General features: G+C 48.9%; 1 protein-coding gene across 6 annotated transcripts in view; it reads right to left on the bottom strand.

Moving 5' to 3' along the window:
- The window catches only part of LOC310674347 (maestro heat-like repeat-containing protein family member 2B), a 90,293-nt gene extending 78,175 nt beyond the window's left edge, over positions 1 to 12,118 (bottom strand). For all 6 annotated transcript variants that reach the window (XR_014509543.1, XR_014509544.1, XR_014509545.1 and 3 more), the window contains exons 1-4: positions 11,891 to 12,118; positions 8,549 to 8,676; positions 2,565 to 2,730; positions 1,146 to 1,244 (exon numbers count right to left, since the gene is read on the bottom strand). Coding sequence is in view for 3 of the 6 variants with exons in the window: in XM_083433501.1 (XP_083289627.1) it covers positions 1,146 to 1,244; positions 2,565 to 2,730; positions 8,549 to 8,676; positions 11,891 to 11,924 (427 nt within the window). In the remaining 3 variants the exon portion in view is untranslated. The remainder of the gene's footprint in view (positions 1 to 1,145; positions 1,245 to 2,564; positions 2,731 to 8,548; positions 8,677 to 11,890) is intronic.
- Positions 12,119 to 12,909: the final 791 nt, after the last annotated feature.

Genomic DNA, 12,909 nt, shown 5'->3' with positions numbered 1-12,909 from the left:
CATGGGCTGTAGTTGGATGAAAAATGGTGACATGCTGGGCTGGCCAAAGGTGGTTGGGGAAAGGGCAAACAACAAAACAATGACAACAATAATTTATTATCCATACCCCACCCATCTGGCTGGGTTTCCCCTGTCACTCTGGGCGGCTTAGAAGAAAATATTAAAATACTATAATGCAGCAAACATTAAAAGCTTCCCTAAACAGGGCTGCCTTCAGATGTCTTCCAAAAGTCTGGTAGTTGTTCTCTTTGACATCTGGTGGGAGGGCGTTCCACAGGGTGGGTGCCACCACCGAGAAGGCCCTCTGCCTGGTTCCTTGTAACTTGGCTTCTCACAGGGAGGGAACCGCCAGAAGGCCCTTGGAACTGGACCTCAGTGTCTGGGCAGAACGATGGGGGTGGAGACGCTCCTTCAGATATACTGGACCGAGACCGTTTAGGGCTTTAAAGGTCAGCACCAACACTTTGAATTGTGCTCGGAAACATACTGGGAGCCAATGTAGGGAGCCAGCCACCAGTCTAGCTGCCGCATTCTCGATTAATTGCAGTTTCCGGGTCTCCTTCAAAGGGAGCCCCACATAGAGCGCATTGTAGTAGTCCAAGTGGGAGATAACCAGAGCATGCACCACGCTGGCGAGACAATCTGTGGGCCGATAGGGTCTCATCCTGCGTACCAGATGGAGCTGGTAAACAGCTGCCCTGGACACAGAATTGACCTGCGCCTCCATGGACAGCTGTGAGTCCAAAATGACCCCCAGGCTGCGCACCTGGTCCTTCAGGGGCACAGTTGCCCCATTCAGGACCAAGAAGTCCTCCACACCGGCCCGCCTCCTTTCCCCAAAAAACAGTGCTTCTGTCTTGAACGAAGGGGAATTTTCCCCACAGTCTGGCACTGGAAGGAGGACCACAATGGTGCCAGGCGAACCGCCCTGTAAAGAGCATTCTACATTCAGGGGGCCACCACCAAATAGGCCCCATTGTCTCATTGCCTTCCAAACCTCTCTTGGAAGGGGCGCACAGAGAATGGCACAGATGATGGTCTTTAAGGAACAGTTAGCAGTTGTAGGGGCTATACTGGAATGGAAGGAAGGTTATGATATTCCAGTCCCCCCTCCCGCCTCCCAAAAAAGAAAAAGAATCACTCACCGTAACATATTGCTTCTTTCATGTGGCTAGTCATGGGCCATTTAATCATCACCCTTAAATACACACATGTCAGAGACAAAAACGGGATACACCTGAGTGCTGTGTGAAGAGACACAAGCAGCCTCTCGTTAGAGGGTGGTAACGATTTATTACAATTTAGGATCACGAACTCTGGGCAGCCATTCTGTTGGAGATGCTTCTATATGGGACTGAACTTCAGATGGTTTTGATATGCTAACACACAATTTTCTGTTGCAGTGTGGCCCTTCCTGAGGTTAAATCCCCTAGCGTGCCCTGGGTGAAATTAAACAGAGCCAGCTTTGTCAAGTCACTAGTCCTCAGTAAAATAAAATAAAAATCTTTTTGACAATTTAGAAAATTTAGAAAATATTTAAAGTGACTTTTCCCAAGAGGCCAAAATCCTTCGTGCTGGGAAGCATTCTTTCCAAAGGAAGAATGGTTGATGGAAATCTTGGAAGATGCAGAGAGGGTGAAATTGACGGCGCTGATAGAAGATACAAATTTATTTATTTATTATTTATTTATTTGATTTATTTAACATAATTATTACAAAATATAAGCAAAATATTGCAAATACATACATACATACATACATACATACATACATATTTCAGATAAGCACACACACATATATATAAAAGAACAAAAGAACAAATGATAAAAAAGAAGAAAAGAAAAAAGAAGAAAAAATAAAGAGGGAAAAAAGAAGATGAAAAGTTGGAAGAATTTCTTCCAAATTTATTCTACAAATATCTCAATATGAAAATAATAATAAAATTTCACTCATTGACTTCCTATATACATTTTAAGCAAGATTGTATCTGTTATTCTGTATTTTCCCCATACTATCTCACACAAATATTCTAATCAATAAGTTTTCTAAATCTTTCATAAATCTATTCTAAGCACAACCAATGCCTTACATTTAACCTTTGTCTACATAAATAATCATTTAAACATTTCCATTGTTTCTGGATTATATTTTTTGGGTTTTGTATTATCAAATTTAGAATCTTTTAAAGAAGACTGGAAACTTTTCTTCTCTATATAAAAAGTTATTTCCCATATGCAAAGACCACAGGAGGGTTTAAAGTGTAAGAAAACAGCAGGAGAAAATTAAGACGGAACCCTAAGATGCAATTGTATTTATTTTGAGTTATAAACAGCGATGACGGGCGGGTGGGAAGTCACTAGTTTTGTTGAATTGGAATATAATTGTTGAGTAACAAATGCAACTTTCTATACGGAAAGAAAAATAACATATTATTACAAAAAAAATTACTAGTCCTCAGTGTTTCCCCCCCCACAACCCATATGTAAATTGCATCCTATCTGAGATGGAAATCAAACCGTTTTCCCCTTCAATGGGAGAACATGAAGAACTGGAGGGAGCCCTACCGTAGCGAGAGGCCAGGTTCCCCAGGGTCCTGAAGACCATGTGGTGAGGGAGGATTCCAGTCTTGACATTCTTTTGAAGTCTGTACATCACGTCATTGAAAAGAGAGCTTGCCAGAGATAGGAGGACATCATTGGCTTGCTGGACAATTCTCCCAGACGCATCTTTCTAAGGAAGCAGAAAGTCTTGTGGTTTTGTGGCGGTCAGTCTGGATTATGCTGCCCAGTTCTTGGCCTTCTGTGCCCAGTGAGGGTTGGGATCTAATTGTTGAAAATCAAGCCTTTATCAGGAGCAACTCTCCCAGGCACCCGGCTTGGTCTCCTGTTGACCTCCCTGTCTGCTTTCCCGGCAGGATCCAGGCAGAGGTCGTGATAGGCGATCCTTCTCAGCATGAGAAGAACACCCCCCCCCTCTTTCCTGCCCCCCCCCCCCCCGCAGGGGAAAGAGATAGACAGAAACGTATTTACATGCCTTTATTTCTGTCTTTGCAGCGTTACAGAAAACATGACTGCTCTCTTCAAACTCCAGCAGTCGAGAGAGCAAACACTTCCTGTACAGCTCATATTACACTCTGAGCTAATTCCGGTGCCCTCTGTTTCCCACGGACAGTCCCAACATCATGTGACGTTTTCAAGCAATCAGCTCGCAGAAGCATTGCTTCTATATCGTAACACTAATGGGGGAGCTTGTTGAACTTCTCAGACAAGCTTCTGTGTAAGACAATGACCTGAGCTGGCCACTTAATTTTTTTCTTCAGCATCCCCAAAGAATGATCTAGGTTGGAAGAACTACAACTAAGTCATGGCTGGCCTTTCCTCCCCCGCCTTAGTCACCTTTTCTCGAAAGATTCCATCAACGGTGTCTCTGAAAATTTTTACACATCACTTGGGAAGACAGGTGAACTAATGCCAGTGTACTGGGTGAAGCAAAGATCACCAGTGCTGAAGCAAGGATTCTTCAACATCAACTTCGTTGGACTGGTCATGTTTTGCGGATGCCTGATGATCGTCTTCCAAAGCAACTACTCTATTCCGAACTTAAAAATGGAACGCGTAATGCTGGTGGACAATAATAATAATAATAATAATAATAATAAATTTTATTTATATCCCGCCCTCCCCAGCCGAAGCCGGGCTCAGGGCGGCTAACAACAGTAAAACAGCACAAACAACACTTTAAAATCATTCATTATAAAATTAATTAATTCAAGCCACTGGCAACCCTTGGGCCAGAGCTCTGCGAAGATTGCCAATGGAGGGAGTCAGGCTGTGCCCTGGCCAAAGGCCTGGTGGAACAGTTCTGTCTTGCAGGCCCTGCGGAAAGATGTTAAGTCCCGCAGGGCCCTGGTCTCTTGTGACAGAGTGTTCCACCAGATCGGAGCCACGGCCGAAAAAGCCCTGGCTCTAGTTGAGGCCAGCCTAACTTCTCTGTGGCCTGGGACCTTCAAGATGTTTTTATTTGAAGACCGTAAGTTTCTCTGTGGGGCATACCAGGAGAGGCGGTCCCGTAGGTACGAGGGTCCTAGGCCGTATAGGGCTTTAAAGGTTAAAACCAGCACCTTAAACCTGATCCTGTACTCCACCGGGAGCCAGTGCAGCTGGTATAGCACCGGGTGAATGTGATCTCGCAGCGAAGACCCCGTAAGGAGTCTCGCTGCAGCATTCTGCACCCGCTGGAGTTTCTGGGTCAGTCTCAAGGGCAGCCCCACGTAGAGCGAGTTACAATAATCCAGTCTGGAGGTGACCGTCGCGTGGATCACAGTGGCTAGGTCAGGGCGAGAGAGGTAAGGAGCCAACTGCTTAGCTTGGCGGAGATGGAAAAATGCCGCCTTTGTTGTAGCTGCAATCTGCGCCTCCATTGAAAGGGAGGTGTCGAAGATTACACCCAAACTCTTAACGGACGGTGCTGGCACTAATTGCACCCCCGCAAGAGATGGGAGTTGCCCCCTCAATCCCATATCGTCCCGTCCCAGCCACAGGACCTCTGTCTTCGAAGGATTTAACTTCAACCGGCTCCCACGTAGCCATCCAGCCACAGCTTCCAGACATCTGGTCAGTGTGTCTGGGGCCGAGTCAGGATGGCCATCCATCAACAGATAGAGTTGGGTGTCATCAGCATACTGATGGCAACCCAGCCCAAAACTCCGGACAAGCTGGGCGAGGGGGCGCATAAAGATGTTGAAAAGCATCGGGGAGAGTATCGCACCCTGAGGTACTCCACACACCAAGGAGTGGCGCGATGACAATTCCCCCCTAAGCGCCACCCTCTGTCCCCGACCAGAGAGAAACGAGCGCAGCCATTGAAGGGCTGTGCCCTGAATCCCCACGTCGGCAAGGCGGTGGTCCAGAAGTTCGTGGTCAACCATGTCAAAAGCTGCTGACAGATCTAGAAGAATCAGCAGCCCCGACCCACCTCGATCCAGCTGTCTACGAAGATCATCTGTTAGGGCAACCAGAGCCGTCTCGGTCCCATGACCAGCGCGGAAGCCGGACTGGAATGGGTCGAGAGCCGATGTTTCATCCAGAAACCCACCAAGCTGTTCAGCAACCGCTCTCTCAATCACCTTACCCAGGAACGGAAGATTCGAAACTGGGCGGTAATTGGATAGATCTAAAGGATCTAATGATGTTTTCTTTAAGAGCGGGCGCACCACTGCCTCTTTCAATTCTCCTGGGAATGTCCCCGTGCCAAGGGACAAATTGATGATATCCCCCAGGAGGGCCCGCACCTCATCTGGACACGCTCTAATCAGCCAAGACGGGCACGGGTCGAGAGGACAGGTGGTGGGCTTTCCAGCTCGGAGGAGTCTGTCCACATCGGCTGGGGATATCCGGTTGAAGTGGTCCAATACTGGACCCGAGGACAGTCGAGGGGCCTCCAGTTCCTTTATTGTATCCAAATTGGCAGGGAGGTCATGGCGGAGCAACAAGACCTTCTCCGCAAAAAAGCTCGCAAATGCCTCACAGCTATGTGTCAAATTGTTATTTAAATTTGGCTGCCCCTCAAGGGACGTTAAAGACCTGATTATCCTAAATAATTGCGCCGGGCGAGAGCTAGCGGATGCAATGGAGGCCGAGAAGTAAGACTTCTTAGCAGCCTTCACCGCCATCTCGTAGGTTTTCATAAAAGCCCTATAAGATGTTCTTGAGGCTCCGTCACGGGCACCCCGCCATACTCGCTCTAGCCGTCTGAGGTCCCGCTTCATTTTCCGGAGCTCCTCGGTAAACCAGGGAGCCCGGTTTCTGCGGGGTCGCAGAGGGCGCTTAGGTGCGATCTCATCGATGGCTGCCAGGAGCTGGATATTCCAGCCCTCAACAAGCTCAGTCAATGAGTCGCCAGGGGGGGCAAGGTCCCGCAAGGCTTGGCGGAATCTATCAGGGTCCATCAGCCTCTGCGGGCGAGCCCAAATTGGCTCGCCACCTAAGCAGGGTGGGGGTGGAAAGTCAATCCTGGCTTTCAGAGCGTAGTGATCAGACCATGGTACCTTCATCGAAGGAGACATGATCACATCTATACCTACGCCAAAGATCAAATCCAGCGTGTGACCTGCTTGATGTGTGGGGCCCGAAACAAACTGGGAGAGCCCTAGTGTCGCCATGGAAGACACCAGGTCCGGAGCCTGTGAGGAGGGAGTGGCATCAGCATGGGTGTTGAAGTCCCCCAATACCAATAGGTTAGGGAACTCCAAGGCCCAGCCGGCCACCGCCTCCAATAGGCCTGACAGGGTGGCTGCTGGTGCGCTAGGTGGCCGGTACACCAGCCAGACAGCCAAGCTCTCCTCGGAGCCCCACACTAGGCCAACACATTCAATGCCAGGGATCGATGGCGATGGTAGAGCCCTGAAAGGACAATCTTCCCGGATTAATAATGCCACCCCTCCCCCCCGGCCCACAGTCCGCGACTGGTGGAGGACAGAGAAACCCGGGGGCGCCATCTCTCGCAAGGTAACTGTTGCCCCTTCGCGCACCCAGGTCTCCGTCACACAAGCCAGGTCGACCCCCTGCGAGATAAAGAAATCTCGCAGGGTGGCGGTTTTGTTGCCTATAGACCTGGCATTGCACAACACCAGTGACGGAGGTGAGTAATCCTTGCTCACCCTACCCTCGTCCCTCGGGATGAGGCGCAGATTGGAAGGGGTACGAGCATATCCATATCTCGATCCCCTTCGCCTATAATATCTGCCCCCACCGCCATACCTCCCTCGCCCCTCCACGGTAGGAATCCCAAGCCTCATAGTGGCCTCCATTGATGGCAATTAATGTTATTCTTCCGCAGCCTAACACAATAAAACCTTAAAACAATAAGTACAAAAAACAAAAACAGCCCAGAAACAATAAAACAATACAAATAAAAACTGCCAAAATTACAGATTCGTCAAAAACGTAACAAATTCCCAAGCCCACCCAAACATCCATCCCACCCCCATATAAAAAAACTAAAAGGAAAGGGAGATTTAAAAACATGTTAAAAAGAACTCTGGACCCCTCCGGGTCCTCCTGGGCAGTAGCAGCATCAGAGGCAACAACTGTCCTTGTGAGGCCCCACCCTGGGCCAGATAGTAGGTGGCAGGAACAGTCCTTGTGAGGCCCGTCAGGCCCCGCCCTGGGCCAGGTGGTAAGTGGCAGAAAGGAGCAGGGCCCTCAGGCACTCACTCAGGAGAGTCCTCCTGGGCAGCAGGCAGCAAGCAGCAAGATAATAGAGGTCTAAAGACTTTCTCATGGCAAATCTAAAAAAATGTAGTATAAACACTGACAATTGGGAAACACTGGCCTGCAAGTGCTCCAGTTGGAGAACAGCCTTTACCAAAGGTGTCATGGGCTTTGAAGACACTCAAACTCAGGACGCAAGGGAGAAATGTGGTAAGAGGAAGGCACGCCTGGCAAATCCACACCGTGATCATCTCCCACCCAGGAACCAATGTCCCCACTGTGGAAGGATGTGCGGATCCAGAATTGGCCTCCACATTCACTTACGGACACACTGCTAAGACCGTGTTCATGGAAGACAATCTTACTCGGCTACGAGGGATCGCCAAAGAAGAAGAAGAAGAAACTAAAAGGTCTCAAATGTAGCCCTAACTAGATGGGATAGGGAGTCAGACACACGGCTGCCATTTTCAAGGGAAACTCTCTCTTCTTTGAGATGTGCAGTCCTACTCTAAGAAATAGGATTTTGTACAACAGTCACTCTTAACTAACCAGAAAGGTCCCTGAAAATTCTTGTGGGGATATTCAGATTAAAGAGTTACGGTCAACATTCATCCTATTCCGAATGTTCTCATTGACATTAATGGAATTGACTGCCTTAGTAGAGCATGTCCTTTAAGGCGGCAAAACATAATTTTTGCAAATTTCTTAAGTGAGGGGTCTTAAAAATAATTTTGTGTGCGTGAGGAATTCAAATCTGCTATTATTTTTTTGACTGGACAATATTTAGCTTGGTGAGTCTATGTTTGATGAAGAAGCACAAAAACTGCTTTCGGAAAACCAAAGAATTTTAATTTTGCCTACTGAAAAGTTATGCTAAATAATAATATGCTGAATAATAATGTCAGGTTATGCTAAATAATAATATCAATAATAACTGCAAGTTGTTGTTGTTTAGTCGTTTAGTCGTGTCCGACTCTTCGTGAGCCCCTGGACCAGAGCACGCCAGGCACTCCTGTCTTCCACTGCCTCCCGCAGTTGGGTCAAACTCATGCTGGTAGCTTCGAGAACACTGTCCAACCATCTGCAAGTACTTGGCAATCATTTAAATGATGCTATGCAATTTTACCCATGTTTTACTTACCAAGCAAAACTAAATTATATTAATGTAACCAAAATATATTTTGAATTCCAATGTCACATTATAAGTACCACTCATTTTTGGAATTTGAAAGTTTAAAAATTTGACATGCCCTGCTCCCTTTGGCCCATCTGCTCTGAGTAGGGCTTTGATACCACCCAAAGCACTTGAACCCACATGATGTCAATTCTGTTCCTACCTCCTTCAGCATCTCCACCAACACATGAATGGCCGCATCAATGTTCAGTGGTCCGGCCCACTGGATGAGACTTTGGGCAGCCAGGTCGGCATTTTGCTCAGCACTGCAGCAGATGTAGTTGTAAATTTCTGAAAGGCAACACGGGTCATTGTACTGGTTGTCACTGATGGGTGTGCGTATCTGATCTGCTGGTTTTGAAGAACCACGAATGCAACAAGTGCCTCAAACGGCCACAGGCCTCCCCCTTTGCAGGGGCGGAGCAAGGTGGGTGCGGTGGGTGTGGTTCACCACACGTGTCACCTCCGAGGGGGGAGACATAATGCTGTGTGGCACTCAACACCTGTGAGAGACGCTTTGGTGTTGCAATGCGCAGGCTTCCAAAATAGTCCACCTGCCGGCTCAACCTCAGCTGTAGGGCAGCAGGCAGACTCCTTGTCGCAAGGCATGCAATCTCTGCAAAATAAGCTCAAAAAGGCTCAGCAACTCTGGCTCTCCCCCAAAATATGAAATAAAGTCAAACCATTTTTGCAGGCAAAAATAAAAATATTCAATGGGGCGGGGGGGGGGGACGACAAGAAATTTTCCGCATCGGGTACCACCTAACCTTGCTACACCACTGCCCCCTTGAACTTAATTTGCTCATTTATTCATCTTCTTTATATATATGTAGCTGTTTGCAAGGGACGCGGGTGGCTCTGTGGGTAAAAGTCTCAGCGCCTAGGACTTGCCGATTGAAAGGTCAGCGGTTTGAATCCCCGCGGCGGGGTGCGCTCCCGTCGCTCGGTCCCAGCGCCTGCCAACCTAGCAGTTCGAAAGCACCCCTGGGTGCAAGTAGATAAATAGGGACCGCTTACTAGCGGGAAGGTAAACGGCGTTCTGTGTGCTGCGCTGGCTCGCCAGATGCAGCTTGTCATGCTGGCCACGTGACCCGGAAGTGTCTGCGGACAGCGCTGGCTCCCGGCCTCTAGAGTGAGATGAGCGCACAACCCTAGAGTCTGTCAAGACTGGCCCGTACGGGCAGGGGTACCTTTACCTTTACCTAGCTGTTTGCAAGTGTAACATGCAGTTTGACATCACGCTGCACACCCAGTCTTCAGTCCTCTCCTGGGAGTGGGGGAAATGTTCTATTTATTTTGCATTTAAAGACGAAGCTACCGAATTTTCACTTGTTCAAAACTGTATGTGAACCAATGCACAACCGTTCTGCAGAATTTGCACTTCTCCGAAATCTGCAGTGGAGTTTTCCAAACAAGAAACGTGTATTTTAATATTATTCTAAGTGTCTCCGCAGAAGTATGACTTAAAAGAACATCAAAAATTGCATTCTATGAGGGGAAATTGCTTTGCAAAATTGCAGGCAAAATGAGCATGTTAGGAGAAATTTGCAACAACAAGAAAAAACGATGAGCTTTCATAGACTCATAGAATTGTAGGATTTGAAGGGACACTCAGGATCATATCATTCAACCACCAGCAATGCAGGAATATGCAGCTGTCAAACTTGCAACCTTGTCATTATCAGCGCCTCACTCTAACCAGCTGAGCTATTCAGTTTCACAAGGACTTTATAAATTGCAAACTGATACGGCAATGCAGAGAACTGAAGACAGAGAAAATGAGGAACTGAGTGAAATTGAAATGGACAGTTTCGCTCATTCCTCCTCTCTCCTCACATGTCTCCTTCCTTCTCAGATACTTGTAGCTTTAAAAGTTCTTGTCGGGGAATGTTTGTAAAATGCTGAGTAGGTAACAATCTGGGCCATTCTGCAGGTGAAAGCTCTACAGTGATAACGAGTTCTTGCTTGTTTTGTTCTTGCAAGAATTACCATACAGTGGTGCCTTGCAAGACGAAATTAATCCGTTCCGCGAGTCTCTTCGTCTTGCGGTTTTTCCGTCTTGTGAAGCACGGCTATTAGCGGCTTAGCGGCTTAGCAGCTATTAGCGGCTTAGTGGCTTAGCGGCTATTAACGGCTTAGCGGCTTTAAGAAAAAGGAAACAAACTCACAAGAACTCGCAAGACGTTTCATCTTGCGAAGCAAGCCCATAGGGAAATTCGTCTTGCGGAACGACTCAAAAAACGGAAAACGCTTTCATCTAGCGAGTTTTTCGTCTTGCGAGGCATTCGTCTTGCGGGGCACCACTGTATTTTTCGCTCTATAGGACACACTTTTTCCTCTCCAAAAATGAAGGGGAAATGTGTGTGCGTCCTATGGAGCGAATGCGGGCTCCTTGGCTTGAGCGATAGCAACGGGAAGCCTCCGAAGCACAGAGGGAGCGCTCCCTCCGCACTCCAGAGGCTTCGCGTTGCTTTTGCTGAAGCCTGGAGAGCGAGAGGCGTCGGTGCGCACCGACCCCTCTCGCTCTCCAGGCTTCAGACAGCTATCCACAAGCCTTCAGAGTGCAACAGGAGTTCTCCCCGCACTCTGAAGGCTTGCGGATAGCAGCCTGCAGCCTGAAGCCTGGGGAGCACAGTGCCAACTCCCGCTGCGCTCCCCAGGTTTCAGGCAGCTATCCGCAAGCCTTTGGAGTGCGCCCCCAGCGCCGCAAGCTCCGAGAGCGGCGGCAAGGCTGCGCACAACCTTGCCGCTGCTCCTGGACCTATTCTGGGGGCTGGGGTTGGGGGAAGCTCGGGCTTCCCCTGACCCAGCCCCGCAGCTAAAAACAAAGCCAAGACAGCGAGCGGGATCCATCCATGAGAGCCAGTGTGGTGTAGTGGTTAAGAGCAGTGGACTCGTAATCTGGTGAACCGGGTTCGATTCCCTGCTCCTCCACATGCAGCTGCTGGGTGACCTTGGGCCAGTCACACTTCTTTGAAGTCTCTCAGCCCCACTCACCTCACAGAGTGTTTGTTGTGGGGGAGGAAGGGAAAGGAGATTGTTAGCCGCTTTTAGACTCCTTAAGGGGAGTGAAAGGTGGGATATCAAGTCCAAACTCTTCTTCTTCTTCTTCTGTCTTGGCTTCTGCCAAAGCCATGTGCAGCCTCTCCCGGCTGGAGAGGTTGCGCATGGCTAAAGAGGAAGCCAAGACAGCCAGCGGGATGGATCCCGCTCGCTGTCTTCGCTTCTTTGCTCTTTGGGGCTGGGGGGGGGGGGGAGAAATAATTTTTTTTCTTTATTTCCCCCCCTAAAAACTAGGTGCACCCTATAGTCCGGTGCGCCCTATGGAGCGAAAAATACGGTAAGTAAAGCATGGGTGTGTTTTTTTAAAAAAATAAAATAATTCCTGATTGTCAAAGTAGACGTTGTTATTCCTCAAGGATCAAGATGTGCTAAGTAGGAATGATGGGAATTATAGGCCAAAACAGCTCAGGGGAGGCTAATTCAGAATGACTGCCTCACCTACCTCTCATTGTCTTTAAGTCACCAGATACATCCATGACGGACGCCGTCAGTCAACTATCACACCAGTTCGCAGGCCAAAGGGCTGCCTCACAGCCTTGCCAGGAACTCGGAGCCAAGTAACAGGGCAAGCCCGTGCATGTTTACTCGGAAGTAAGTCCCACTGAGTTGAAGGGGGCTTACTCCCAAGTAAACGTGCACAGGACTGCAGCCCGAGTGGAAAGCAAACAGAGCCGGGGCTTCCATTGTGATATGGGTGGTGATGGTGTCATACTTTACTAAAGCAACCTGACCAATGACGGCCCTGGAATCGACGGGGGATTGTTGACACCATTAAGACCTGGAGATTATTGCCTCAGACCTGCACATCAGCCCTGTGTACTTGGATATACACACCAATGCCTCTAGCAGGAACGTTTTGGCGAAGTTTGGCAGCTAACAGATTGAGGTTGAATCCTGACAAGACAGAAGTACTGTTTTGGGGGGAAAGGAGGTGGGCAGGTGCGGAGGACTCCTTGGTCCTGAATGGGGCAACTGTGCCCCTGAATGACCACGTGCGCAGCCTGGGAGTCATTCTGGACTCACAGCTGTCCATGGAGGTGCAGGTCAAATCCGTGTCCAGGCAGCCCGCGGACTGTCTCACCAGAGTGGTGCATGCTCTGGTTATCTCCCGCTTGGACTACTGCAATGCGCTCTACGTGGGGCTACCTTAGAAGGTGGCCCGGAAACTACAACTAATCCAGAATGCGGCAGCCAGACTGGTGACTGGGAGCGGCCGCCGAGACCGTATAACACCGGTCTTGAAAGACCTACATTGGCTCCCAGTACGTTTCCGAGCACAATTCAAAGTGTTGGTGCTGACCTTTAAAGCCCTAAATGGCCTCGGTCCAGTATACCTGAAGGAGCGTCTCCACCCCCATCATTCTGCTCGGACACTGATGTCCAGCTCTGAGGGCCTTCTGGCGGCTCCCTCCCTGCGAGAAGCCAAGTTACAGGGAACCAGGCAGAGGGCCTTCTCGGTAG

Source organism: Podarcis tiliguerta (assembly GCF_965153285.1).
Source record: "Podarcis tiliguerta genome assembly, chromosome: 1".
Taxonomy (NCBI): Eukaryota; Metazoa; Chordata; class Lepidosauria; order Squamata; family Lacertidae; genus Podarcis; species Podarcis tiliguerta.
This window is presented reverse-complemented; position numbering and strand designations above follow the sequence as displayed.